The 27698-nt window shown below is 46.6% G+C and overlaps 2 protein-coding genes across 2 annotated transcripts; both read right to left on the bottom strand.

Annotated features, from left to right (window-relative positions):
- Positions 1 to 681: 681 nt before the first annotated feature.
- Positions 682 to 10545, bottom strand: LOC123930556. Its single transcript, XM_045986773.1, has 6 exons — positions 10457 to 10545; positions 9826 to 10107; positions 9578 to 9680; positions 4079 to 4217; positions 3721 to 3972; positions 682 to 864 (listed from the first exon to the last, which is right to left on the bottom strand). The coding sequence occupies exons 1-6, from the start codon at positions 10494 to 10496 to the stop codon at positions 682 to 684; spliced, it is 999 nt and encodes a 332-aa protein (XP_045842729.1). The 5' UTR covers positions 10497 to 10545.
- An 8062-nt stretch (positions 10546 to 18607) lies between these two features.
- SIGLECL1 (SIGLEC family like 1) lies at positions 18608 to 24119 on the bottom strand. The gene is made up of 5 exons (XM_045986772.1): positions 24095 to 24119; positions 22575 to 22856; positions 22348 to 22453; positions 21087 to 21243; positions 18608 to 18616 (listed from the first exon to the last, which is right to left on the bottom strand). Exons 1-5 carry the CDS (start codon positions 24117 to 24119, stop codon positions 18608 to 18610), a joined length of 579 nt encoding a protein of 192 aa, XP_045842728.1.
- Positions 24120 to 27698: the final 3579 nt, after the last annotated feature.

The following is a 27698-nucleotide window of genomic DNA, read 5'->3' as shown; positions in this document are numbered from 1 at the left end:
TCTTAACGTGCTGAGAACAGGACCTGGTGCACACACAGAGCTCAACAAACATGAGCTGCCATTCTGGTGGCCCCAGTGCCCTGCTCGGTGCCAGGCAGCCATGAACACATTCCCAGCTCACAGTAACACATGATGTAATGCTCCCATTCTGCAGATGAAGCTGGAAACGGGGTGCATGATCAGCCCACACTCAGGGCGGTGCCGGGATCCCATCACCGGTACCGCGTGGCCGGCCACAAAGGTTCATGCGCCCGCAGCCCCACTGCAGTGATGAGTGAGGATCCCTAACCTGGAGAGGAAGGGACAGTGGCAGCCCTGTCCTCCACCATCCTCCAAACCTAGCAAGGTGCAGGCACAAAAAGGCTTACCTAAGAAGGGAACCAGATGGGGGCTGTTGAATGAGAGTGAGATGGGTGGGGAGTAGGGACTTGCTCCCAGAGACATTCCTTCCCCAGCATGAACTGCAGCCTTCAGGTCTCCCGTGATCAGCAGAAGTCATGCTGATGGACGGGGCTCCCAGGAGTGGGCAGGAGAGGGCAGAAGTGCTGGAGCAGGTGGGAAGGACCCTCCCCTTTCTGAATGTCAGCTTCCTTGTGGGAAAAGCTGGTCCCTTGTGGGACCAGCTCCTGTCTCATAAAGTTGAGGTATGACCTTGGGGAGGTTTCTCCCCCCTCCCACCCCTCACCCGCCCCCATAGGGAGGTTTCTGAAGCTCTCTGGGCCTCAGTTTCCTCCTCTGTAAAATGCGCATGACCACCAGACCCGCTGTACAGTGCTGCTGGGCTCTGTGCATGAAGAAGGCCTGAGGGCTCGGAGGGCGCTGGGCGCTGGCCAGTGCCATCGGCGTGGTTGTGCCTGTCATCTCCTGAAGGAATGGGGGAGGGCTATTTATAAAGCCCACCTCCCCCATGATCTCCTCTCCAGGTGGAGTGAGGAAATAGCAAGATTTGCCCAGTGACATGAGTGACTGTCATATCACAATCAGAGACCGGAGGTTTGTCCTGGGGAGTGAGTAGTCACCTCAGGCCAGATGGGGACAGAAGCATCCTCCTCTGATGGATAAAGCAGCTTAGGCACCCATCTCTGAACCTCAGTGGTCCCCCACTCACAGTCCCCTCCCCCCAAGGCACCTGCACTGGGAGGGACCCATGCCGGTGTCCCCCGCAGGGCTCAGCATGAGTGTGGCACTTGGGGGCCCTGGGAAAACATGTATTAGATGAGGAACAGAGGGAGTGGGTGAGAGAGGGGTGGTATCGGACGCAGAGAGTGATGAGGAGGGGTGAGCGGTGAACCAGAGACCCCACAGGGCAGCTGCTCCTTGGTCAAAGATCCACTTTCCAACCTCATCTTCATTTGTGGAGCTGCTGCTGGCTCCCTGACACCCACCCAGGGGACAGCATGTTTGTTTTTTTTTCCTGAGCTAGGTATCCCGGCGTCCACGAGTCGGTAACTGGCAGGCTGCTGGGCCTCCGAAGCTGAGCTCCAGGGTGCTGTCCCTGCCCTGTGTGTCCTTCAGGCATCAGTCCCTCTTGCTTCTGAGAGCCGGCTGGATGATGACTGAGGCCCAAGAGCGGGCAGCTTCCTCTGGCCGGCCTGGGGTGCCCTGACTGGCTCATTCCTTCCTGCGGTTGCCCCCTGCGGTGCTGCCCTCCCTGGAGCATGCCAGGTCTCCCCTTTTCCATCCTGTGGCTTCCTGGCTCCCAGCATGTCTGCCCAGATGCTCCCACTCCCAGTTCTCCCAGTCATGCTCTCTCTTCACAGTACTGGCCCCTGCCCCTCCCTGATGCCCCCTGTCTGCAGCCTTGACCCTGCAGGCCACGACCAGACCCCGGAGGGCCTTGCATGCAGGACATGAACCTCACTCATCGGTGTCCCCAACCCAAGGCCTGCCACATGGGGACACCACAGCTGTTTGTGGCAACACCTATAATGAATTCCTGGAATGTCCTCTGTCTAAATAATTCTTCCTTATCCTTCCAGACCCAAGCCTCTGCCCAGGGTCTGGGGATTCTGTTTCCACTGGGCAAGGCATTTGCATTCTGAATAACAACACCTTTGGGCAGGAGGTGTGTTTAGGGGAAAGGTGTCTCTTCCACAGCTATGGTTCTGACCAGACTTTGCAAACGATAGGTCCACATATGGCTTTTCGGGGGCCCATGCTGCTTTTTAAAAACAGTAACTAACAGTTCGAATACAGAAAGTTCACACCGGAATCTAGATGTCTGGATTCTTCTGAAAACAAATAAATAGATAAACAGGTAAAACAGAAACCAGAAGAGCCAGCAGCTCTCATTCTTGCTGGAGGAGGGGACAGGTAAGAGTCGGATCTGAGTTCTCTGCTGCCCCCTTCAGGTGGGGCACCTGCTCTCAGGACCACTTGGTTCCCATATGGACCAGGGGCACTCATTTTGTTACCTGCCCGGCCCCTGTGGGCTTTTGAGTTTGCAGCCTCCTCACTATAGTCTTATAAGCTCAGGAGAAAATCTCCAGGGGACAGGGACAAACTGCTCCAGGGAGCAAGGGTCCTGGGATGGGGATGGGGGGTCCTGGGCTGTGCAGTCTTGCTGTGTGGCCCGAGGCACTGTGAGCCTCTGTTTCCCTATTTGCAATGTGGGGGTGTGGAGGGGGGGCCCTGTGAGTATCCCTGCAGAGAGACCTCTGGGGCTTCATTGGTGTTTCAAGTGCTTACCTTCCACAGGTCTCAGTTTCCCTCTGCAGCGTGCGGAGGTTAGCTTTGCTTGGCAGTGCCTGAAGCTGCAGGAGGGTCACTGTCACTCTGGGTCACAGTGCCCGTGTGAAGAATAGCGTTAGCCCATCTGCTGGTGCTGTCTCCCCCCAGGGTCCCGGGTATGTCACCTGTGGTCCTGCGCGTTGGCAGGCCTGCCCAGACCACGTTGCTCAAGGGCAGAGAGCAGGCAGGTCCTTGGTTGGGGAGGGGACTGACAAACAGGTCCGGCTCATGGGAGTCCCTGTGGGGTGAATGCGTGAGCTCCTGGCGCTGGCTTCTGGTCTTAGAGTCTCTGGATGGAGATACTGCTCCTGCTCTGTAGGTCTGGAAGTCTGACCGGGCTGGTGGATCTAGGCATCTGAGAGCCACGCGTCTGTCTTGATCCGTCTGGGAGCTTTCTTGACTGTGGTCAGTCCTTCTGGCTCAAGAGTGCTAGACTGTGGGAGAACAAGATCCTGTCATTCTTCTGCCTTGGCCAAGCCCTTCCCCTCTCTGGGTCCCCACCAATAGAAGGCTATGACTAACTCCTTGATGCCTGTGTCACCAGCTAAACCGTGCCCTCCCCCTTGTAAGCCCCTTCCCCTACAATTCATATGCTGAAGCCCTCACCTGCAGTACCTGGTACTGACTTTATTTGGAGACGGGACCTTTAAAGGGATGATTAAATTAAACTGAGGCCATTAGGGTGGGCTATAATCCATTTTGACCTGTGTCCTCACATAAAGAGATTAGGACACAGACACGTGCACAGGGAAGGCCACATAAGGTGGCGTCGGTAAGCCGAGGAGAGCGCTCACAAGGAACCAGCCCTGCGGACACCTTGATCTTGGTTTTCTGGCCTCCGGATCTGTGAAAATGCCTGCTGTTCCTGAGTCTGGGGCACTTTGTTATGGCAGCCTTGAGGAGACTAATAATAATAAGGCCCACGCCCTAGTATTTTCTGTTTACTCCTAGAAGGGCAGCAGCCACTTGTGGCCAAGTCTGCCTTCCCACCTGGGGCAGGGGCTGGGCCAGGAGGCCCTCAGGTTCTTCACCATCCACAGCAAAGGGGACTCTGCTGCTGGAAGGGGACTCGGCTTGAGGCACCAGACAGACACTCGGGTAAGGCGCCGTCCTGCCAGTGGCCACGTATCGGCATGAGTCCGAGACATTGCTGGCAGTGCAGAACCTCTGGGCTCTGACCCTGAGGGGTTGGATTTGCAGGTCTAGGGGTCCCGGACAACCTTTGTTTCTAAAGAGTGTTCCCTGGTGGTGTCAACAGGCAGTGGGTGAGTTCAGGCAGCATGTGGAGGCCAGCTGGCCTCGGCTGGGCAGCAGTCTGTCTGGTGTCTGTCCTAGCCCAGGGACTTACCTCCAACTGATGCTCAGTGCTTTTGGCTTCAGACTTCATGGCGGTTTCTGGCTCTTCCAGCAACGCTGGTATCTGGATAATTGGGGCCTCTTTAGCCTTGGAAATGTAACTGTCCTCCCACCATTGAAGCATCTTCATTCTGAAGTAATGAGCCCTGTGGTTAATACTGTGCTCAGTCTCCCCGTCCCCTCCTTGTTCCCAGAAGGAGCCCTGGGCTGGGGGTCAGAAGACCCTTTCCCTCCATTTGCTTGTTCTGTGACCAGCAACTCCCTCTCCTCCTCAAACAGGCATACAAATCCCTACTCTCTTGGCCTGGATCTTCTTCCTAGCTTCTTTTCCAGTCTCCTGCCCCAGAGCTGAGCTGCGTCTTCCCTGTTCCCAGCCATCCCATGGCTCCCCAGCACCCCCACGACAAAGTCCCAGCCCTCCCCAACCCAGTCCCTTCACGGTGGTGCCTTTCCTCAGCTTCTCTCCCAGCCCTGTGATGTCTCAATATGTACATGATTTTTTTTCTAGACTAATTTTTTTGCACCTTTTTTCTTTTACTATTTCCACTGTATCTGTGCATATTGGTACATTGACAGCCTCCTTAGTCTTTTTCACAGTTGCGTGGTGCTCTGTTGTGTAGATGTATCGTTGGTTACATAATTGGTTCCCTTCCTTTCTTGCCCTGGCAACTGCAACTGCCCTGCTCATGGGTCCCCCTGCTTTGCCCAGTCTGGTTCTTCCCCAGGAGTGAGAATGCACATGGGATTTTTGTCTGTATTCAGCTGTGATGAAGCTAACAGATTGGGGAATGGCTGCCATTGAATAGACAGTTTGTTATTCAAAGTTCCCAAGAGGTGGGGCACCTGGGTGGCTCAGTTGGTTAAGCCTCTGCCTTTGGCTCGGATCATGATCCCAGGGCCCTGGGATCAAGCCCTGTGTTGGGCTCCCTGCTTAGCAGGGCGTCTGCTTCTTCCTCTCCCTCTATCTCTCCTCTTGCTTGTGTGTGCTCTCTCTCTCCCTGACAAATAAATAAATAAAATCTTTTTAAAAAAAATCTCAAAGTTCACAAGAGGGGCACACCATGCCACACAGGCCCACACAGGGAAGCTCCAGGGTTGGTCAGGGAAGTAGGAGGCGGAAGCACATGTGGGAGCTTTTGTTACAGTTTCTATGGGACTGGAATGGCACAGTAGGCAAGTTTAGGACTGGCCCACCAAAGTACCTCACGCACCTGGACATTAGTCGAGGATGGCCCTGTGACTTAAGCAGGGACAATCAGAGTCTTCTCTGGACTGATACACCCTCAAGAGGAAGACAAGTCCTGTCTCAGCTAGAGTTGCTGCGATAGGATACAATCGTGTGGCTGCTCCTGGCCATCCTGCCACTAGGCGGAGAGAACCTCCAGGGGTCAAGTACACACAGAAGGAAGCAGAGCAAAGGCACGGGGACAGTAGACCCTTAATAATGTCATTTGCATACCTAGATCCAGTCATGTCTGAAGTATAGATATTCCCTGTTAGGGGCTGAATTGTGTCTTCCTCATCCCACCCAATTCATCCCAACATTCCTCAGAACGTAACTGTTTTTGAAGAAAGGACCTTTAAAAAGGTAATTAAGGTAAAATGAGGTTATACGGATGGACCCTAATCCACGTGACTGTACTTGGATAGGACCTTCAATGAGGGGATTAAGTTAAATTGAGGCTTTTAGGTGGGTCCTAATCCAATATGACTTGTGTCCTTGTAAGAAGAGGGACAGGTGCCTGGGTGGCTTAGTTGGTAAGTGGCAGACTCTGGATGTTGGCTGAGGTCATGATCTCAGGGTTGTGGGATGGAGCTCTGCACTGGGCTCTGTACTCAGCACAGTGTCTGCTTGTCCTTCTCCCTCAGGTCCTCCCCCAACTCATTTTCTCTTGCCCTCTCTCTAAAATAAATAAAAATCTGGGGCGCCTGGGTGGCTCAGTGGGTTAAAGCCTCTGCCTTTGGCTCTGGTCATGATCCCAGAGTCCTGGGATCAAGTCCCGCATCAGGCTCTCTGCTCAGTGGGGAGCCTGCTTCCTCCCATCTCTCTCTCTGCCTGCCTCTCTGCCTACTTGTGATCTGTCAAATAAATAAATAAAATCTTTTTAAAAATATTAAAATAAATAAAAATCTTAAAAAAAAAAAAGGAGAAGAGGGACAGACACCAAGTGTGTGTGCGTATAGGGATGATCGTGTGAAGTGGTAAGAGGGTGGCCGTGTGCAAAGCCAAGGAGTCTTAAGAGAAACCAATCCTGCTGACACTTGGATCTTGGGCTTCCAGCCTCCAGAACTATGAGAAAATAAATCTCTGTTGTTGAAGTCTTAGACTTAACAGATGGTCAATATGTTCCTGTAGCAGATTATGTACAGATGGCTGCAAATTTCTGGCACTCCTCCCGTGGAGAAACGGGGTCTATTTCCCTTCCCCTTGAATCTTGGCTAGTCTGTGACTTGTTCTGAGAGAATATGATGGAAGTGACATTCTATCAATTCCAGGCCTAGCCTTAAAAGGACTGGCAACTTGGCCTTGGAAGGGACCATGACAGACGAGGCTCTAACACTGCATGGAAAGCAAGAGGGGCCCAGGTGAGCCCCGTCCTCGGCTCTCCACAGCAAAATGCCAGGCATGTGAGTGAAGGCGTCTTGGACCCTCTGCCCCAGCCTAGCAACTAGCTAAATACCGCCAAGTGACCTCAGTGGATACCATAGGAACCTGAAGAATCATTCAGTTGGGCCCTACTCAAATTCCTGATCCATGAAATTGTGCAGTATACTAAAATGTTTAAAGTTTAAAGTGATAGACCATTGTTTAAAGTCACTAAGTTTATGGGACTATAATATAGCAACAAATAGCCATAACTGTTCCCTTTTTCTTTGAGCTTGCTGAATTCAGCTCTTATTGCTCACAACTGGAAGAGTCCTAACTAATGTGACTTATCTCCTTTAGCCATTATCCCTTATGCATTATTCCCCAAAACTTTTCCACCTATGACAGTTTAAATCCCAATACTCTATGCTGTGCCTCATTCTGTCCTATTCAGCTTCCTTATGCTCTCTTTCAGTCTTCGGTTTCTGTTCCTGATCTCACAGATGGAGGCTTCAGATCCAAGACACCACATTCTCTAGCACCTTGGTTTCTCTTCCTTTTTTCCCTGCCTCACCGGGAACAATAGCTACCCCCTCAAAGTGCTCTTTCCCTCCAGCTTTCATATCTCTCTGGTGTTCTGCCCCATCATCCTTCCATGGCATCCTGTCTGCAAATTCCCAAATCTAGATCAATGCCACCCTTCACTCTTTCTCTTCCAATGACCACGACTGGGAGAAAACATCACACAGCAATGACATTGTTGCTGCTAATATTGAACAATCTCCAGTCACCATTGGACCTTTGCTGCTAGTCACCAATTATCTTCCTTGTCTTCATGTGGATCCCACTCATTCTCCTCAGTGGCTATTCCAATCACCTCATCACCATCACCACTTTTCTTGATCCCTTCCCCTCACCCCTGCTCCCACCCACATCTTTCAGCAGATGGCCTCACCATCCTCCTTCACTGTGAAAAAAAACAACCCATGGGTAGGAGGGCCTCACCCCACCCACCAGAATCATAAATGCTACCTAAAGTGAACAAGAAAAATATAGAACATCTGCCATTGGATTTTGAGAATAATTCTGAGAATAAGGATAACTGACTGCTTTAGACAGTGCCATTTCAATGGCGTGGTGCTGGAGAGCAGATTGTAGGGGACTGACGAATGTAAGGGTGATGAGAATCAGGCAGTGGGTGTAAGCTCTTCTCTCAAAAAAAATTGGTTGGTACATAGAGGGTGCTTGTGGGGCTGAGGTAGGAGAGATTTGGGCACGTTTATACCCTTCAGAGATAGAACTGGGGAAGAAAGAATGACTGAAAATTTAGGAGACAGAAGGGATGATTAATGGAGTGTGGAGGAGATGGATTCCCAGGCAAAGGAGGTGAGGCTAACCTTGGACAGGAAGAGGGATGCCTCTTTCTCTGAAAAAGGCAAGAAGTAAATCACCAATGCCAGTGGCAGTAACTCTGTAGGTGTTGGGGAGTTGCTTTTTTCCTGTGAAGTAGGTAAAACTTGTTGCCGAGTAAGGGGAAGGAGATAAGAGGGGAAGGAAAGAAAGCATCTGTAATACTGATAAGGCGTCACCTTGGGGAAGGTTCTCGGGGGTGTGTGTGGGAGGATTTCCTTTTTTTTTTTTTAAGATTTATTTATTGAGAGAGAGAGTGGGGAGGAGGGGCAGAGGGAGAGGGAAGGAAGCAGACTCCCCATTCAGCAAGGAGCTGATGTGGGGCTTGATTCCTGGACCCTGAGATCATGACCTGAGCTGAAATCAAGAATCAGACACTTAATTGACTGAACCACCCAGGTGTCCTGTGTGGGAGGATTTCTAGGCAGTATGGATGCCACCCTCCCCTACAAGGATGGAGATTCTGAAGGGTGGGGTCCCCTTAGTATCTCCCTTATATGGACCTTTAACCTAGCACTTGCATACTTGTCTATATCCCTGGAAAATGCAAGACATAGGGCAAAAGGACAAACAGAGGAAAAAAGAAAATCTGAGAATATTAAATGAGAAGTCCACAGTGAAAGGAAATGATGGAGGAAACAGACACGAGGGCACAGATGAAAGAGGCAAAGCAGATGTACCTAACAGCAAACAAACAAAACAGATACCCACACTTAGTCACATCAGAGTAGAACCATTAGCACTAATACTATCCAAAAGCCCAGATGGCTGTGGGGGCCCTGAAAAGGCACCCAGCCAGTGCCAGGGAAGGTTTCCTGGAACACATGATGGAAAGGCTATGAGCTGAGCCCTTAATGATGAGGGAATGTCAGCCTGGTGAGAGAGGGGAGCAGGGATGGGAGGTGAAGTGCAGAGAAGGGCACTGAGCAGAAATCACAATACAACTAGAAAAGATGAACTTGCTTTAAAGCCTATGTATCTGAAAAAAAAAAAGCCTATGTATCTGTTGAAAACTGTCTTCATCAAATGTAGAATACACATTCTTTTTAAGCCTGTGTGGAATATTTATAAAAACTACACAAAAATTTTGCCAAAAGAAAATACAGAATTGAAATAATTTATAGTATTAAATCCACTTATTGGATTTAAGCTAGAAATAAAGAAAATAGGATCATTAGAATACATTGGTATGTCTAAGAAAAACTCTCCTGGGTCAAAAATCAAAATGGAAATTAGAACTATTTTAACCAAGAGATACTAAAATATTTTATACCAAAGTTTGTGAGAGGCAACTAAAGTCGTGCTTAGAGGGAAACTGATAGCCTTACACTCACATATTGGGAGAAGAGTGGCTAAATTAAATGATATAAGAGACCATGTTAAGGGGGCAAAGAAGAACAGATTGGAAGGATTATAATGAAGGAAATAAAGAACATAAATAAATGTAGTAAATGTTGGAAAAGGCTTGATGATGAATTTTAACCTGATACTCACGTGAGGAGGACAAGGAAGAAGAAGAACAGTGCGGAGATGAGGGATCCATATACAATGCCCTGGGTCAGCCCTTTCACGAACACACTGGAACCTGAATGCTTATCTGGAATCAGAGGGAAGTGAGAGTGGTGGGTTTCTCCTAAAGCTGTGAAGAGTGAGCTACCACTCTTTCCTCTGGCCCTGCACCCATCCTCATTTTGATCCCCCGGTGGTGTTCTAGCCCAGTCAGTAGACCCCTGTGTACCGACCTGGTAGGAGGAAGACACGTGAAGCATGGATTCCATATTGGTTCTTCCCCTCACAGCGGAGATTCATGAGTAAATCTGGCTCCCCAGTGAGGCTAATGGTGCTGTTGTTCCAAGCACCAATTACCGTGGAAGTCACCTTGAAGATGCTATTTGTGTTGTTGACACTCACAGGAACACCTTCCAACAACCACTGCATAGAGGGTGTGGGGAGCCCATGGAAGGAACAGCTACACTGCAGAGTCTTCTCCAAGGAACAAGAGGAATTAAGCAGCCTTGTGGGTGCTATGGGGAGAGAGGGTCAGCAGTCACCAAGGCATCCTGACTTCCTTTCTCCACCTTCTCCTTTTCCTTATTTCTATTCCTTATTCCTGATTCCCAAGGAGCTTCAGAAAAGCCTTCTGGAAGCCCAGAGAAGCCGGGCTTCTCAGACCAGTTTCCCTTCATCCTCTTCCTCACCTGTGTCTGATTCTTGTTCAGCTCTTACCTCTGGTCTTTCAGCCACTGAAGCCTGGTAAAGATGTGACAGCTTGCCAGAATCCTCCCACCGAACCCTGCCCCAGGTCTCAGGAATTTCTCCTGAGCCTACCACTTCTCCCAGACTCTGGATCTTCCTTTGCCCACCAGCACTCACAGACCACTTGGAATGCAACCGTGGCACTTCCAGAGAACATAGCTGGGGAGAAATTCAAATGACGTCTGAGGGTGGTGTTATAATCCTGGGGCTTCAGGGTGAGATACAGCAGTAGGAGGAGGAGTTGCTGGAGCCATCTGTGCTGGTGAACATGGTGGACCAATTCCAGGAAATGAAAGGGGCTTTGTTTTCTTTTCGGTGCCTTTAATGGTACAAGTCAAGGTCATAGGATCCCCAGCCACGAGAATCTCTAGGATGTGGAGCTCTGGTTTCTGGGTCTGCCCTGAAGGGAAAGACAGATTGGACTGAAACGAGAGATCCTCATGGATACTTCAATGATCCACAGTGTCTCCAGGTTACAAAGCATTTTCTCACCCATAAGTTCACCTGGTACCCCCTCCCCACTCTGATAACCTCATGGAACCTGATACTGTTACTGTTGGATATATTTTCACATGGATATTTCCCTTCCCTGCACTGGGTGAGCAAACTGAGGAGACTTCTTTAAGGAGGCAGAGCTTGAACCTGAACCCTGGACTCTCAAGCCTAAGGGTGAGAGAATTTTCTGAGATCTACATTGCCTCTGCTTCCTTACCTGTCCCCCAGCCCACACCTCCTAGGGTCAGTTCCTACAAGTGCATCTTCCCTCCCAATCCAACTCTCCCCTCAGGCTCTGTCCCTTTCCAGCAGATCTGTGATCGCTTCCCCATCCACCTCTTACTTGCTGGATGGTGTGGGGCAAGTCACTTCCCCCCTCTTTGCATTTCTATTTGGAAAAATAAAGTTATCAATTGTACCATATCATTGTATTATTGTAAAAATGAAATACCTAGGATTTTATAAAGCTCTATGAAGTAAAAACCAAACAATTACCAGAACATCTTCTTGGAGTTCCTCCTTTACAAACCACCCATTTGAATGAGATTGTCATCTGATATGGTGAGTTTGATATCCTCTACAGGAAGGACTCTCGTGTTCTAGATCTGCACAGAATAAGTATGTCATGGTGTCCCTTTTAAGTACATTGTGGATCAGCAGGGTACAGTCTTGTTCTTCAAGATTTTAAATAGTGGGGAATCTGCCCTTGGTGTTATTATCTATGGTAGCACTGGGTCGATTTATAGCTACATGAGACCTCATATTTTTATTGAGCCAGTAGGCCATGGGCACAGAATTGCTTGGGGATTCCTTGGGAAGTTCAAATATTCAAAGGATTACACATCTTCCACTTGTATCTTCTTGAGTTCCACCAAAACATGAGAAAGTAACCCTGTGGGGAGGGATTTAAGTTGAAAAACTGACTAACTTAGTGTCCTCCAGTATCCCACTTGTGCATTAAAGCATTAACCTTACCCTAGAAAGGTTTGACCCTTTCCCAGCTCTAGGGAGGTAACCTCTAAGCCCTTGGATGTCCTCCTGATAAGACTGTCTATTTACCTAGGGCCATGGGTCATGCCAGATAGTCTATATGAACAAAGTGATTTATGGTGGGGACCTTGGGCCATATGTGGTATCAGCTTGACCTCTGGAGGAGCTAGAGACTAAGGTCAGTCATGCCTATAGGACCAGGCACCCAGTAAAAGCCCTGGACTCTAAAGCTGAGTGAGATTCCCTGCCTGGCAACACTGGGCATATTGCCAAACATTATTGCTAGGAGAAATAAATACTGTATGCACAACTCTACTGGGAGAAGACAACTGAAAGCTCATGCCTAGTCTTTCCTAAATCCTGTCCTTCATGCCTCTTCCCTCTGCTGATTTTAATCCCCATTTGTTTGCTATAATAAATTGCAACTGAGAGTATAACAGTTCTGCTGAGTTCTGTGAGTCTTTCTTGTGAATCATTGAACCTGAGGGTGGTCTTGTGGACTCCTAAGTGTACCACCCCAATTTAGCCTGCTGGGTTTTTCTGTTGTTCTTAGTGTTGGTAGTAATTTTATCTTGCGAAGTTGGCCATGTAGCTCCATTTCTGAATCTCAGTTTCTCAATCAGAAAAATGGGCACAATACTACCAGAGCTGCAATGTTGTGGGAATTAAGAGATATTAACTACAGATGCACATAGTTCCCTATACTATAGGGAACTTAGTAACTTAGCTGTTGACTCTCACTGAACAAGTATTCTTTTCCCTGCTTTCTTCATTTCCCAGGTGACAGGTCCCTTATGTATAAAATGGAGGGGGGCTGAGGCCACTTCTAGTAATGCCATTCTAAAATTATGGTTGTAATACTGACCTGTATAAGTGTTTATAGATTTCCCAACGCCTTCATAGAAATCAGTTTAAGCCATCCTGATAATGGTTTTTTATAGTCTCTTAGACAGGTAAGAAACTGGGGCTCAGAGAGGTTAAGGGCCTGCTTCAGGTTATAGAGAAAGGAGTAACAGCATCAACTAGAACCTGGTTTTCCACATGTTAAGTCCAGTATTCCAAAACATCACCACCAGGGATCTCAACACTCTTGGTTCTGGAACACCATGCTATTTCTCTTCTCTAAGACGAGACTTAATAACACCCACCATACAGATGATGGTGTTGAGAAAGCAGGTGTGTATACATTTATCATTGAAGTTCTGGAGTGGCATGGGCATGGCATTAAAATGGAAATAGGAGTCACAGGAGTTGGGTACTCCAATAGTGAAATTTCTAATGACTTGTGGCAAGTTGCTGAATCTCCCAAGGCCTGTTTCCTCATCTGTGAAATGGGACAATAATTCCTCAGGGAGTTTTTGGGTAGATGAAATGGGACACACTGTGAGTCACAGAATATGCACATGGAAGACATCTATTACTTATTAATTATCAAGTACTTAATTCTCTATGTCTTTACCTCTTCACCTTACTTCAGCCTTGTCTTTCACTCCCCACCCATACCCACCTCACCCCTACTCTTTTTTCACTTCCTCAGACACCTCCCACCCTGATTCTCATTCTATTTACCCAACCATAACAGTGGCAATGACATCAGCACCAACAGGATCTCAGGAACAAGAAAGGGCCAGGACATATCCGGCTGCTAAGTCGGGCCTCATCCATATGTTGTGGAGGGCAGGATTTGGAATGGATGAAGAGAGAATCAGCAGTAAGAGGCTTGAGGTGGAGGATGAGGTAAATTCATAGCCTACTAGGGGCTTTTGTCTCTTCAACCACTCTTAAATTCTGTTCAACTTGAGAATTAGGAGCTTCATGGGAACAGATGCTAAGGAGTTTCAAAGATAGAGCAGTGTTTCCGAGACTCTCTCTGAAGCCCCAGTACCATGTCTTTCTTCTTTCTCCTCAGTCATCACCCCCAGGTCCTTCCCTCTTTGAAGGACCTCAACTGCCAGACTGATAAGTTTGACCTCTCTCCCAAGTCGATGGGGGAAGTCATGAAAATCACTTTCAAAGGTTTTGAACCATGGGGAACATATTTGGGTGTCATAAAGATAATTATGGATCTGCATCAAGGAGAAAGAAATAGTTCAAGAGGAAGAAATAGTGGCCATGCGGGTAGAGAGGACAGAATATATTTAAGTAGTATTTAAACAACAGAAGACATTTCTAGGTCAACAGGATAAATTCCAAACTCCTTTGCCTTGCCATTTGAGACTGTCCATGATTTTGCTCCACACTTGCCCTATCTCCACTGCTTCTTTCCCTAGCCTCTGCTATTCTTTGCCTGTGAAAGGGAGAAGTACCTTTCCACATATAGTCTATACATTCCTGTCTCTGTATGTTTACTTGGGCCACTCTTCTTTTCACTACATTTCTTCTGCAACTCTCCCCTCTGCCCACATTCAATCCTAGCCCTCTTTCTAAGTCCAGGCCAAATGAACTCTCGTCAGGTAGCCTTCCATGAGCTCCACAACCAGAAAGAAGCCTCCATTCCTAGACTCACTTCAACATCCCTATCCATTCATCTCTTTTAGGGCAATGTCTCAGACAAACTCTGAGAATTGCCTACCTGATAACCACCCTCCTGTGTATCCTTATAATTTCAAATTTGTTCAGATGATCAACCCCCAGTTAAAAACAAAACAAAATAAAACAAACAACAACAAAAAAACAACTTTCTCTGCCTCCTCTACATCCAGGAATGGTTTGTGACGTATGACTTAGTTGTGGCCAATACAAGTACAAGTACAAGAAGAATGTCTTGTGCGGATAAAAGCCTATTCAGCATTTACCCTACTTTCTTTACCATTACAACTGAGCTCTGAGGGTCTGCTTTTTGCATATAATGCTAGCTAATGGAATTCCAGACCCTGGTTTTAAAAAAATAAGTTTTCATAATGAAAGGAAACAAGTCTTAGAAAGAATTGAAAAAGATGTTCACTCCTCCTGAAGCTATAAATCAAAAGATATTGTTTTGTGTTATAAAAGGACTCAAGGAATCTGATTTGATATTGTACAAAACTGAGAATGTTTATAAGAATATAATTTATGTTCTCCTTTGCAATATACAGTTTTGTATGAATATTCATGACTGTTACTGACTTGTTCTGTTCTCTGTTGATACAAATCCACCCTTGGAAGAACAATTTAAATAAAGTGGTCTTATGAGACTCTAAAGACATTAGAAATTATTCCATGTCTTATGAAAATGATATTCAAATAAAATAGAATTCTGACCAGTTGTCTTATTTGATAACTTCTTGCTCTGATAACAATAATATTGTAACTGACATCTCTGTTTTCTTAAATTGTACACCTATCTGTAGGACTGTACTCTTCTTTTCTCCCACATGTGCAATGCAAATAAAAGCTCTGGACTCTGCTAGATTTATTTTTTTTTAAAGATTTTATTTATTTATTTGACAGATAGAGATCACAAGTAGGGAGAGAGGCAGGCAGAGAGAGAGAGAGGAGGAAGCAGGCTCCCTGCCAAGCAGAGAGCTCGACGCGGGGCTCGATCCCAGGACCCTGGGATCATGACCTGAGCGAGAGGCAGAGGCTTTAACCCACTGAGCCACCCAGGCACCCCTGCTAGATTTATTATTAAGCAAATATTCTGAGAGACTTGTCTACTTAGAATACAAACCATGAAGCTACCTGCCAAAGACTTTTGAGATGTCTATTTTTCTGATATCAGCACCACTTTCTCTTTGTTGCTTTCTTCTTTTTCAAAACCCGTCCCTTCTTCCTCCTTCTCCACTTCTTTCCCTGGAATATGGATGTGATGCTGGAGGCGGAACAGCCATTTGGCAACCATGAGATAACCATAAAGATCAAAGCCACAGACTAAGGATACTGTAAACAACTACATAGGGGTCCTGGTTCCCTGACAGCTTTGTGGAGCTGCTACATGCACCTTGTACAGCCTACAAATATGCTTCCTCTTCATTCGGTTGTTGCTGTACTTGGGAAACTGGTCAAATATCCTACAGGGGAACTATCCAAGAGTGAGATTCTTGAGGAAAGATCCTATATCAAATAGATCTGTGTCCTCCAGGGTCTTAAAAAGTTTCTTGTCTGAAAAAAATATGCACATATCTTGATGATTTTCCAACTATTAGTTTCCAGTTTAATTCCACTGGGGTCAGAAAACATACTTTATATGATTACAATTCATTTAAGTTTGCTGAGACTTTATAGCTCAGAATATGGTCTAAGTGTTCCAGGAGCTATTGAGTACAATGAGTATTCTATATTGTTGGATGGGATAGTCTATAAATGTCACTTAAGTCAATTTGGCTAATGGTATTTTTTAAAGATTTTACTTATTTATTTGACGAGAGAGAGAGAGAGAGAGAGAGAGAGAGCGCACAAGCACAGGGGGTGGCAGGCAGAGGGAGAAGGAGAAGCAGGCTCCCTGCGGAGCAAGGATCCCAACCTGGGGCTCAATCTCAGGACACCGGGATCACGACCTGAGCTAAAGGCGGATGCTTAACCAACTGAGCCAACTGGGCCAAACAACTGAGCCACCCCAGTTGCTGGTATTCTATATCCATACCAATTTTTTTTCATCTGCTTGCTCAGTTACTGAGAGGGGAGAGTTGATTAGCCTAGTTCTCCTTTCAGTTAGATTAGGTCTTTTTTTATTTTTGAAATTAAAAAATTTAATTAGAAATGAATTCTCAGAATTTAACTGAATATAGTGATTTATTTACAACCTTGAATCAAAGATTAAGGAGAACTCTGGGGTGATTCCAGATAAGGCTTTGCCAGTAACTCGCTGGAAAGTTTAGACAAGTGCTGTTCCCCCTCTGGTTTCCCCCATTTTCCCCATCTGTAAAAGGAGCAGGTGTTACTGCCCATGTGTAATGGTACTTCTGACTTCAAAATTATGATCTCTTCCAAGTCTCTCCCTTCTCCAGGGCCTGGTGCAGCCATGGGCTGTCTCCACAAGAAACCTCTTTCCTCTTCCCACTGAAGAATCATTTCCCTTTCCAGACTTACCCTCGTCTTGGGTGCCCACAGCTCCAGCCTGGACTGTCCTCAGCACGTCTCCACTCTGCTAGTTCCTTGACAACTCAACGTCCTCCTTGAGTTTGGTTAAGGGCATCACGCGGACTTAGCCAACCTCACCATTGGCTGACTTACTACTTACAGGAACTTACTTTCCAGAGGGAGGAATTGATTGGCTGATTTAATGGGTTCCTACAACCCAGACATGTGCAATAAGCATGTGTACAACTTCTGAGTGACTCACTGGGAAGGGACTAAGGTAGAGGAAAGCTAACTGATTAGCTCACTCATAACCAGTTCACTAGGTGGCATGTGAGTCCCCAGCTTCACCAACGTCCCAAGGGCCTGAGGTCACGTGGGGATGCTGCTCCCCAAAGCCCCGCCCCTCAAGCATACCAGTGAGCACTCGCGAATCTCTCCAGAGCCAATCAGGGCCTGAGGATGCACGTGGGGGCTGCTGGGACAGGGAGAAACCATGAAGTAGAACCGTTGGTCTCCTGCGCTTGAGGCAGCTTGGAGCTACCCGTGTTTCGTTTAACTTGAGCCAGAGGTTCTAGACCCCTGCTGGCCCTGGAGACGTGGGGCAATCTGTAAGGGACACTCCTTCCTCAAGCCAGTACTTGTGGGCAAACAGGGGATGGGATGGATTGAAAGCCATCCACCAGAAACAAAATGCCAAGTGCTTGACCCCCAGGGCCATAGGCATCTTGGTACCCCCTTTTCCTTCTTGCAAGTAGGGTCTCCTTCACCAAGGAACCAAGACACCTGAGGAAGACCCAGTTCTCCATTCTCTGTCAAAACCTATCGCCAGGGGCACCTGGGTGGCTCAGTGGGTTAAGCCTCTGCCTTCTGCTCAGGTCATGGTCTCAGGGTCCTGGGATCCAGCCCCACATCGGGCTCTCTGCTGGGCGGGGAGCCTGCTTCCCCCTCTCTCTCTGCCTGCCTCTCTGCCTACTTGTGATCTCTGTCAAATAAAATCTTAAAAAAAAAAAACAAAAAAACCAAAAACCTATCCCCGACCTATTCCCAACCCAGTTTCCATCCTCTCTCCCGTTTCTCTTCTAGATGGCATTCTCCACTCCTTAGGAGCCCACTTTCTGAAATTACAAAGCACACAAGGAAATAACCCTCTCTCTGTGAGGATAAAACTTAAACTTTTCACCAGAACCTTTGAAACCCTGAGAGGTCTGGCACCTCAGGATCTCACCCTTCCATCTGGGCTTGGGTGTATAGACCCCCTCTCTGGGCTCTTGGACACTAAATTTCTCCTATCCCAGAGCCTAGAATCTGCTGACCCCCTAATAATCCTTCCGGCCTCAGCACAAATGTCACTTTCTCAGAGAGGCCTTCTCTAATTCTCTAATCCAAACTAGGTTCCCTCCCTGGTCCCTTATATTTTCTCATAGTGTTAGGTCCTTTTTCTTCCTAGCACTTGTCAATATTTTAAGCTGCAATTTTGCATTTATTTCCTTGTGACCCTGTGTAGACCACAAGCTTCATGGAGGCAAGGCCAGTGTCTGGCTTGTTCACCTCATTATCTGGCACAAAGCATGTGCTCCTGTCTCTGTGGAACATGTGAACCGCATGCCAAAAGGGTGTCCATACATGTGAGGGCTTATATAAACATCTGCTCTTGCGTACAAGATAACCATCACATTAGTGCTGGATGGAGAACTATTGGATTTACACACAAATAATGCCCCAGGGAAGAGATGACCCTTTTTGCAGCCTCTAAAAATTGCCAGCATCTTGCACCAGAAGGGAATGTCATCCATTCTGAGGGGAACAGTACACAGCTATGGCCCATTCTCATGCCAGATTCCTGTTCTCATTCCTTGTACGCCTGCCTTTCAGCCTAGCCAAGAAATACTCCACTAATCTCCTAAGTGATCTCTTTGCCTCCAGTCTTCTTCTAAGAACATCCTCAATAACTACTCCTAGAATGATCTTTCACTATGTATCTGGCCACTACTTTTTTTTTTTTTTTAGTTTCAATGGGAGAATTTAGTGATTCATTAGTTGCATATAACCCCAGTGCTCATTACATCAAGTGTCCTCCTTAATGTCCATCACCCAATTACCATTTCTCCAACCAACCTCCCCTCCAGCAACACTGTTCGCTAGAGTTCAGTCTCTTATGATTTGCATCCCTCTCAACTTTCATTTTATTTTTTCCTTCCCTTCCCCTATGTTCATCTGTTTTGTTTCTTAAATTCCACATATGAATGAAATCATATGGTATTTGTCTTTCTCTAACTGACTTATTTCACTTAGTACCTTCTAGTTCCATCCACATCATTGCAAATCTGGCCACTACTTTGCTTCAAACCTTGCAACAGCTTATAATCCACCCATCCACCCCTCCATTCATTCACTCAATTATTCAACAAACATTTTTGAGAGACTGTTATATTTTAGGAACCATTCTAGGTGCCACTGGTACAAGCAGAAAACAAGACAAGATCCCTGTTCTTGTGGAACTTACATTCTAAGGGAATCAGGATTAAGGTCATACCAGATAAAGCTCCAGTGCCTTATCTTAGCATTCAGGGACCTCAGGAACTCAGCCTTCCATCTAAGCTCCAGTGTATAGATTCCCTCTAGGCCCTTGGACTCACTTAGTGTCTTTTTTCCACCTCTACCTCTGGACACCACCTTTCACTCACTCTCCACCCATGTATCTCTCAGGGCAGTGGTGAAAGGTCTTATCCAAAGATAAAGCCACTAAGCCCTGAAGTTGGTATTCAATCCATGTATGATGGGTCTAAAGCCTGAGCATACAGTAGGTTCTGGGCATACAGTGGGGGCTCAAAAGCTATTTTTTGGTGGACCATGGTCTCACATTAATTTTCCCTTCCTTTGACACCATCCCAGGCCAGAGCATATTTCTTCTAGTTAACCTGAACAGCAAATCATAGAGTTTGCTTTCAAACGTTCTAAGACCAGGTCCCAAAGTAACCCTATTCAATGGAGAACCAGTGTGAGGGACAGGTGGGGCTTGAGGGATCTTTGGGAGCTGAGGGGACTCCAGGGACTTTGGGATTGTCATAGACTCCAGGGTTTCTGGCATTGCTGAGAATTCTGTAGACTGTGATAATTCCATGGACAGTGGGGACTCCAGGTAGGCATGTAGTCTTCACAGGTGTCATCAGTTCCAGTTTATTTTGCTTTTACTGGAAGTTTAGGGTAAGGGATGCTACAGAGCAGGGAAAAGAAAGAAGGATGTTGGGACAGGTCTAGAGGTGAGGTATCCAAACCTTAAAAAGGAAATTATCCTGTCTCTCTCTTTGAGCACAGAATTATAGTAATGTGGAGCAAGCACTGACTTTACCTTTTCTCAGAATCTCATGGCTGGAGTCTGCAACCCTGTCTTATCCTGCTGGTCTTCCATGTGCATTCCCAGCACCAGGAGCCCACTCAGTGTTCCTCAGACTCCTCTGGGAGGTTTTGTCTGACTTGCCCAGGTAGGGTTAGTTCCTCCTTCCTCTGGGCAACCATAACCCCCATCTCAGCCCTGTTACTGTAAGGCTGCCTTTCTACTAGCCCGATTGCTTTCTGAGGGCAGGGTGCAGGTCTCACCCATTTCTGAGACTCCAGCATTGCCCAACATGGAGGTTAGGAGATACTGCAGGACATTTTGTTGGAATTTAAGATGCATGGTTTATCCACAAAGGAACACCAGTTCCTATTGCAGAGTGTAAGGAGGGCATCCAGGCATTTCTGATCCCAAAGACTTATAAATGGTAAATAACAGTGAGGCCTGTCTCTTCCAAGCCCTGCTAAGGATATGGGGTCCAAGGTAAATGAAAGAGTACCTTGGCTTTGAGAGTACCTTGCTTTAGAAGTACCTTGGTTTAGGACTGGTCTTCAAGCACTTCTGGCTAACTTGGGCCTGTGGCATCTACAGACTGTGTTAACCACAGCCTGCCAAACACTCAAGAGACCAAAGCCTTTGGTTTCTACTCTGATGCCACAACCACTGTTGGCTCTTTTGACCCCCTTCTCAATATGGATTCGGGGTGTGTGTGTGTGTGTACATTGCTGATTCTAATTAGTCTTTATTTCTCTTAATTTTCATCCTTCTTCTTTTCATCACCTATAAGATGATCTGGCAGCACATTCTGGTATTCTAGATGCCCTGTAGGATTGAGGATGATAATTCCTTTAAACACTGTATGTGCCTCTCTTTGTGAATCTTATTGCCATCATTCTGGTAGATTGGATTCCAGACACAATGGATACCCACCAATATTTGGTTCTCTGAAGATGGGCTGATTGTGGATTTTCCTGGCTCTTTAGGCTTCAGAGGCATCTTGGCTTCTTGGCTTGGTCTGACTGTAGGGTTGTTTTCTGCTTTGACTGCTGCAACTTCCTTTGTCAGCTTCATTCTGACAGATTTCATTCTAAGGAAGTGACCCCCCCCCCCCCGATTAGTTCTGGTTATTTTTCCCCCCAATGGGCTCCAGCCTTGACCAGAAGTTCTGGTTTAGAGCCTCAGTGACACCACTGGCTTGTTTTGTTATCGAGGGCAAGCCATACAGCTTCCCTGGGAATTGGTTTTATCCCCTGTAAGATGGGGAGACCTTATTTATCTGGCTGGCTCAGATGAGGTCAGCTATGAAAGGGCTTTGCAAACTGTAAAGGATTGTTATTGGTCTTTAAGTCCAGCTGATTACACTTTAAAAATAGCTCCCCAGTTTGCCCTGTTGCTTTGGGCCTCTCCCTTATCACCCCTTATAGTCAGTCAGTCTCAAGTCCCATCTCTTTGACTGCCCCTCATCACTTGCCTGGCTCAAACCTGGCTCTCTGCTGTGTAGTCTATGGCAACAACTTCCGGCCTGGCTTCATGCCTCTGGGCCCCGGCTCTTTGGTTTCTGTACAGACACCTTCCCCTAGGAGCTTTCCTTCCCACTTAAGCACTGTTCCATGGCTCTCAACTGAGGATTGAGTCCAAGACACTTGGACTGGCCAGAGGCCCCCCTGCCAAACTCTCTGGCCTGACCTCTGGCAACTCTGCCCTTCTCATTCTGGGCTTGTAGCCAATACATTTAGCCAACTTTCAAGAGTCTTTATGAACTAACATCAAGAAGCCTTTTCAACTTCATTTTTAGCCATTTCCTATCACTCTCAATGTACCTGACATTGCACAAAGACACTGGCAATTCCTCAAATGTGTCTTTGGGATACACATATACTACTTTCCACCAAATAAATGAGTACTCAACCCCCCCAGGCCCACTTCAGACAGTACCCCGGGGATTCTGCTGCCTCCTCCAGGGCTGCCGCTTCCTGCTTTACTTTCTCCTTTATGAAATTTGCTGAAAACCTCTGTCTTTGGGAACTGTATGTGGCTCAGCATTGTCCTGATGGCCCTGGACTGTGGTGAGCATTTTGTTGCCCTCTTCCCTTGCCAGACTCTAAGCTCCTTGGGTGCAAGGGTCCTGTCTTTCCCTTTCCATGGCAGCCTTTCGGGGCCTGCCAGGTAGAATTTTATCCCTAGTACTCACATGAGTGGGGAGAAGCAGAGGAACATCAATGCAGTTGCAACAGCTCCATAGACAATGCCCTGGATCAGCCCATTAAGGAAAGTCTTGCTAGATGAAGGACTCTTTCCTGGAAAAAGAGAGCATTTGGGAAAGGTTTCTCTCCTGAGGCCTTGGAATTGGAGTCAAAGTTCTTCTTCCTCCCCATTTCACTCTTCCTCACACAGTCACTGGGCCCCCTCTATCCTCACTTGGTATCAGTAGGATGCTCAAAGCATGGGTTCCATTTTGGTTCTTCCCCTTACAGAGAAGCTTCGTGCTCATTTTTGGCTTCTCCGCCAAGCTGATGGTACTGTTGGCCCAGGGGGCAATTATGGTGGAAGTCACCTGGAGGTTGCCATCTTTGTTGTTCTCATCCACAAGAGAACCTTCCATCCACCACTGCACAGAGGGTGTGGGGATCCCATGGAAGGAACAGCTGCACTGCAGAGTCCTCTCCGCAGAGCAAGAGGAATAGAGCAGCCTGGTGGGTGCTGTGGGGAGGGAGGGTCAGCAGTTAGAAAGCATCCTGACTTCCTTTCTCCACTTCTCTAGGACCCAGCCTTTCCTTACTCATGATTCCCAAGGAGCTTTGGAAAGACCTTCTGGAAGCCCAGAGGAGCCAGGCTTCACGGACCAGTTCCTCTTTATCCTCTTCCTCACCTGGCCTGAAAGTGAACACTGGACCTAACTAATGGCAAGGGAACTTTCTGAGGATCTGCACTGCTTCTGACTCCTTACCTGTCCCCTACTGCCAGCCCCAGGCTAGACTTCCCCACCTCAGCTCCTACTTTCCTCTTCCTTCCATCCTTCAGGCTCTGCTCCTTCCTAGCTCCACCTGTGATCAACTTCTCCTGTCTGGATGCTGGTGGCCAAGTCACTTTCCTTTTCTTTGTTCTTTCCCAGTTTGGAAAATAGGGGTATTCGCTGAACCTGTATCCTGCTATCATGGATGTAAAATGAATGCCCTAAGGTTGACAGTGTTACTAGCTGAGTATATGGTAAAGTGTTACCCATTCAATAAACAGAATACCTTTCTAGACTTCTTTCTTCCCAGCCCCAGGTTGCCTTTGATTGAGCATTTATCCTAAGCAGAGATTGCTTTGGCATGTTCTGGGTAAGAATATTTGAGCCTGCCTCACTCTATGTAGAACAGGTAGGATATATTGTCCACTTGGTGATTTTGTCAGTTAATAAAGAATAGTCACACTCTACAAGGTCTCCAATGAGGAATCAGTTCTTAGTGTTTCCACATGCTTTTCTACTGGATTTGTTTGAGGTTACAAGAAGAAAGGGCTAATTTTCTCTTAAACAGTAGCCCTTGATTTGAACTTTTTATTTGGGTCACTTGGGGGGATGAAGAATTTGAAGGGACTCCCCCACTGCTGTCCTCTGGACTATTTATGTTTACATCTGGGAAAGCATGCCTGTGGACAGTGGCTGGAAGATATGGGCAACCTGACTAACCCTGGGCCTTCCAGCTCCTAATGCTCTCATATCTTCAACCACCCTGGCTGAGTGCTCACCCTCACCCCCAACTCTGCTCTCTGGCCCAATCTGCTATTCACCCCAGCCGCTCCCAGCCCTGCCAGGACCCAGCACACAGATATCTAGTCTGTATTGGTTATTTGGTACCCTACACCTTTCTGTCCTCTCTTCTCATACCCCCGCAGCCCAGCCCGCCCCCGTCCTGGAGCCTTAGGCACCTCCAGAACTCACTGGTCCCACTCACCCAGCTGTGGCAAGGGTTCTGCCATCTGCAGCAGCAGTGGTCCTCAGGAAGAGGAGGGGCTAGGGCCTTCACCGCAGCTGGCTCTCACATCAGAGCCGTGTGGTTCAGAAGATGAGAAGATGAGTAACTGAAAGAGGATGTGGGGATGGGAGGGCAGAAAGTATACTTAGCAAGACACAGGCTTTAGTCTCTGGTCATTCCGGAAGCCTGTTTGCCCTCAAAAGCAGGAATCACACGGGATGAGACGTTCAAGAGCATCAAGGGACAGGCAGCACCCCTATGACCTCTGTGAGGCCCCAATGCCACATGTCCTTCTCTCTCCTCTGATCTTTCCCTCCTAGTCCTAGCCCACTTGGGAGGAGCTCATTTAGAGTCTCAAAGCTAATTGGGATTCATGGAAGGGCTGTGTACCTCAGAGGGACAGGGCCAATCTGGGTGTTTGGAATAACCCACTGAGGACACAGGAGAAATGGCCTAGACTGGAGCGACTCCAGCCAGGTGGCCAGGGAGGAGCCTGGAATGCTGGTTGGGAAAGAATGACACGCTGGAGTTACTGTGTGGGTTGTGAGGGATGGAGAGGGTGGAAAAGCCTTAACAGATCCTTTGGGAAAACGAAAATGAATAGGAATTCCCACTGCTGATAAGAAAAGGTCCAAACTTCTTTGTTTTGTAAATGAGGTTCTCCACAATTTGCCTCACCCTTGCTTTCTGCCTCCCTGTGCCTTTCCCAACATTTTCCATGCCAAAGGGAAAATGCTGCCTTCTCCAATGTTCACCCTCATCATCCTTTTCCAGTCATTCAGGATTTCTCCCTTCCACAGCTTTTCCTCTTGCAACTCCACTCCATCCACATTCACATCCTACTTCAATTTCAGAGCTGAGTTCAATGCCGTCTCCTGCATGCAGCCTTTCCTGATCTCCCCACCCAGTTAGAAGTGGGTAGATCTCTCCCCTTTGAGAATTACTAAGTTGTTTCATTTGTTGTTTTTTGAGGAAAGAATCCGTTTTCTCCACCTACTAGAGTTGTTTGTTTTTGTGCAGCCAGACAACATCTACCTACCCTGCTCTCCGTTCCTAAAAAATCCAACTTTGTTTAGGGGTGCAATGTTGAAAGCTAAAGCACCACTTGGTCTAGACTCCTTTGTAGTTAAGATGGGGCACATGACATTGTTTTAGTGGAAGTGAGCTGGGGATTCCTGGGAAAGTTTTCCTTTCCTGATATTCTCATTTCCTTCTTCCTTGTCACTTCCTTCTCCTTCTTCCCTGAAATATGGGTATGACGCTAGAGGTCGAGCAGCCATTTGGCAGCCATGAGGTAAGCACGAAGATGGATGCCACGCATGAAGGACATTCTTGCAGAACAATTTGGGGAGCCTGGTCCTTGACGGCCTTGTGGGATTGCTGCACTAGCTCCTCACAGCCTATCTCTGTCCATCTCCTTACATGAGAAAGACAAACTCTCGTTTGATCAGGTCACTTTTGTTGGGAAACTAACCAAGTGTCTTAGAAGAGAATCTACCTGAGACTGAGCTCTTTAAGGCAAGGCCCTACATCAAACAGACTTTTGTGACCTCAGAGGAGGTTAGAAAATGATCTTTGATAGTCACTGATAAAATGTTCAAATGTCAGTCTCACTTTTCAAGAAACAATCCTCACCTCCCCCCACTTTTTTAGCAAAGCATTGATTTAAGAGCAAGAGACCAGGATTTGAACACCAATTACGTAAGCTATGTCACTGATTCACTGGAGGACCATAGACGAATCCATTCCCTTTCTGGGCCATGAGTCCCTCATTTCTGCATTAATTCCTGGAAAAGGCAGGATGAGGGGATGTGTCCCCAGTCTATAAGACCTTGGGGCAGACACTGCTGGCTTCTGACTCAACAGGTATCCCAGCACCATTGTCCCTGTTGCCTCCACTACAGAGACTGAACATAATAAATACTAATGTTCCCAGGTTCTCTTACATGTATATCCTGGTAGTCAGGTGGCACAGATCTGGTCAAAGAAAAAAACCTTCCCAACCATACTGATATTTTATTGTTCAGAAAGGTCATTTAAACCTAGAAGGGAAAAAGAAAGCAAAACCCTAAAATTGAACACAAACAAGATCTAGTAAACAAATGAAAACAATGATAACAGAACAATTCTGGAAGAATATCTATTTCAAGTGACCTTTGAACATTGGCCTCTGGCCGTAGGGTTTTAAGGGAGACAAAGAAAGCTATCAGTGTTGGTATTGTAATTCTGAAACTACTTATGTTTTAAAGAGTTTCATAGTAATGAAAAAGAAAAACAATATAAAATACAGTAATTTAAGAGAAGAAAGTAAAGTTTAAATTTAATTTGCAATATTGGTACAAACTCTTGGCTTAAAAAAAACACATTCTAGGGGTGCCTTGGTGGCTCAGTGGGTTAAAGCCTCTGCCTTCTGCTCAGGTCATGATCTCAGGGTCCTGGAATTGAGTCTTTCCTTGGGCTCTCTGCTCAGCAGGGAGCCTGCTTCCCACCCCTGCCCTTCACCTGCCTCTCTGCCTACTTGTGATCTCTGTCAAATAAACAAATAAATAAATAATCTTTTTTAAAAAAGTATTGTTTCTTTAAAAAAAAGAAAAAAAAATTCTAGTTCCATATTCTGTTCATTGAAATAGCCTAGAAGCAATGACACATCCATAGTGATAAACATCCCTAGCACCTATATCTTGGTTTCTAAGTAATATCCATAATAATAACCTGTACAAACCAACTTTTTAAAAAAGCTGATTATTAAATTTTTAAGAATATTGCAAGCTGGTTGTCAAACACAGCCATTATTATAATTTAAATTATATAAACTCACAAATTATATTAAAAACAAAGGCAGTAATTACTTGAAACTATGACCTAATTTTTCTAGCACATCTCACTGTTATCTGTGTTCTTGAGGTTATTTACATCTATTGTATTTGTATGATGGAAATACTACATAGTGGTGTGTTATTGGATCTCTTCCTAACTTCATATCATGAGTCAGTAGCTTGAAACTGTCTATGGTCAAAGTGTCTACACAGTGGAAGTTGGCAATGCTACAGTTCAGGGCTTCTTTTTCCCTTTGGAGATCTGGTTATTAAATATTTACTAGCATACCTTTGCTAATATTTCCCACTCAAAGGAAACCATTCATCTTGCAACAGCCTTCCATAAACCAAACAGCTCTTTGTTAGTCATTCGAGAGCTATTCACTGCTATCATCCAAGTGGCAATAGGATCTGGCAGCTCCTCAGGTGGTAAAAAAAAAAAAAAGGAGAGGGGGGAAGACCACCTGCTCCTGAATACTTTCCCCTGGTAGCAACATGTTCCTCTATAAACCATTTCCATTTTATTACTGAAATCCTCTGGGCACGGCCTTCCTAATTAGCATGTTTATCCAACATTACCGAAGATAATTATGAGTATTTTAGGTTTCAGGATTATTTTACTTCCTTTAGTCTTATGAGCAGGTTCAATCAAAGCCCAACAGCAGCTCGTTGTCTCTCAAATGGAAATTTTCTGATTTAAGAAAACCCCAGGAGGGGCGCCTGGGTGGCTCAGTGGGTTAAAGCCTCTGCCTTTCGCTCAGGTCATG

The sequence above is a fragment of the Meles meles genome, chromosome 19, assembly GCF_922984935.1.
Source record: "Meles meles chromosome 19, mMelMel3.1 paternal haplotype, whole genome shotgun sequence".
Classification (NCBI taxonomy): Eukaryota; Metazoa; Chordata; class Mammalia; order Carnivora; family Mustelidae; genus Meles; species Meles meles.
This window is presented reverse-complemented; position numbering and strand designations above follow the sequence as displayed.

Excerpts from the sequence above, each read along its gene's own strand:
- SIGLECL1 (XM_045986772.1), bottom strand. The coding sequence starts at position 24,119 with ATGGCAGAACCCTTGCCACAGCTGG. Across the intron at positions 22,857-24,094 it reads AGAACCCTTGCCACAGCTGG|CACCCACCAGGCTGCTCTAT; the intron begins GTGAGTGGGACC and ends CCCTCCCCACAG. Across the intron at positions 22,454-22,574 it reads GAGCATCCTACTGATACCAA|GAAAGAGTCCTTCATCTAGC; the intron begins GTGAGGATAGAG and ends CTCTTTTTCCAG.
- LOC123930556 (XM_045986773.1), bottom strand. The coding sequence starts at position 10,496 with ATGTTCTCTGGAAGTGCCACGGTTGCATTCCAAGTGGTCT. Across the intron at positions 9,681-9,825 it reads ACGTGTCTTCCTCCTACCAG|ATAAGCATTCAGGTTCCAGT; the intron begins GTCGGTACACAG and ends CTCTGATTCCAG. Across the intron at positions 3,973-4,078 it reads GCACTGAGCATCAGTTGGAG|GGAACACTCTTTAGAAACAA; the intron begins GTAAGTCCCTGG and ends TGACACCACCAG.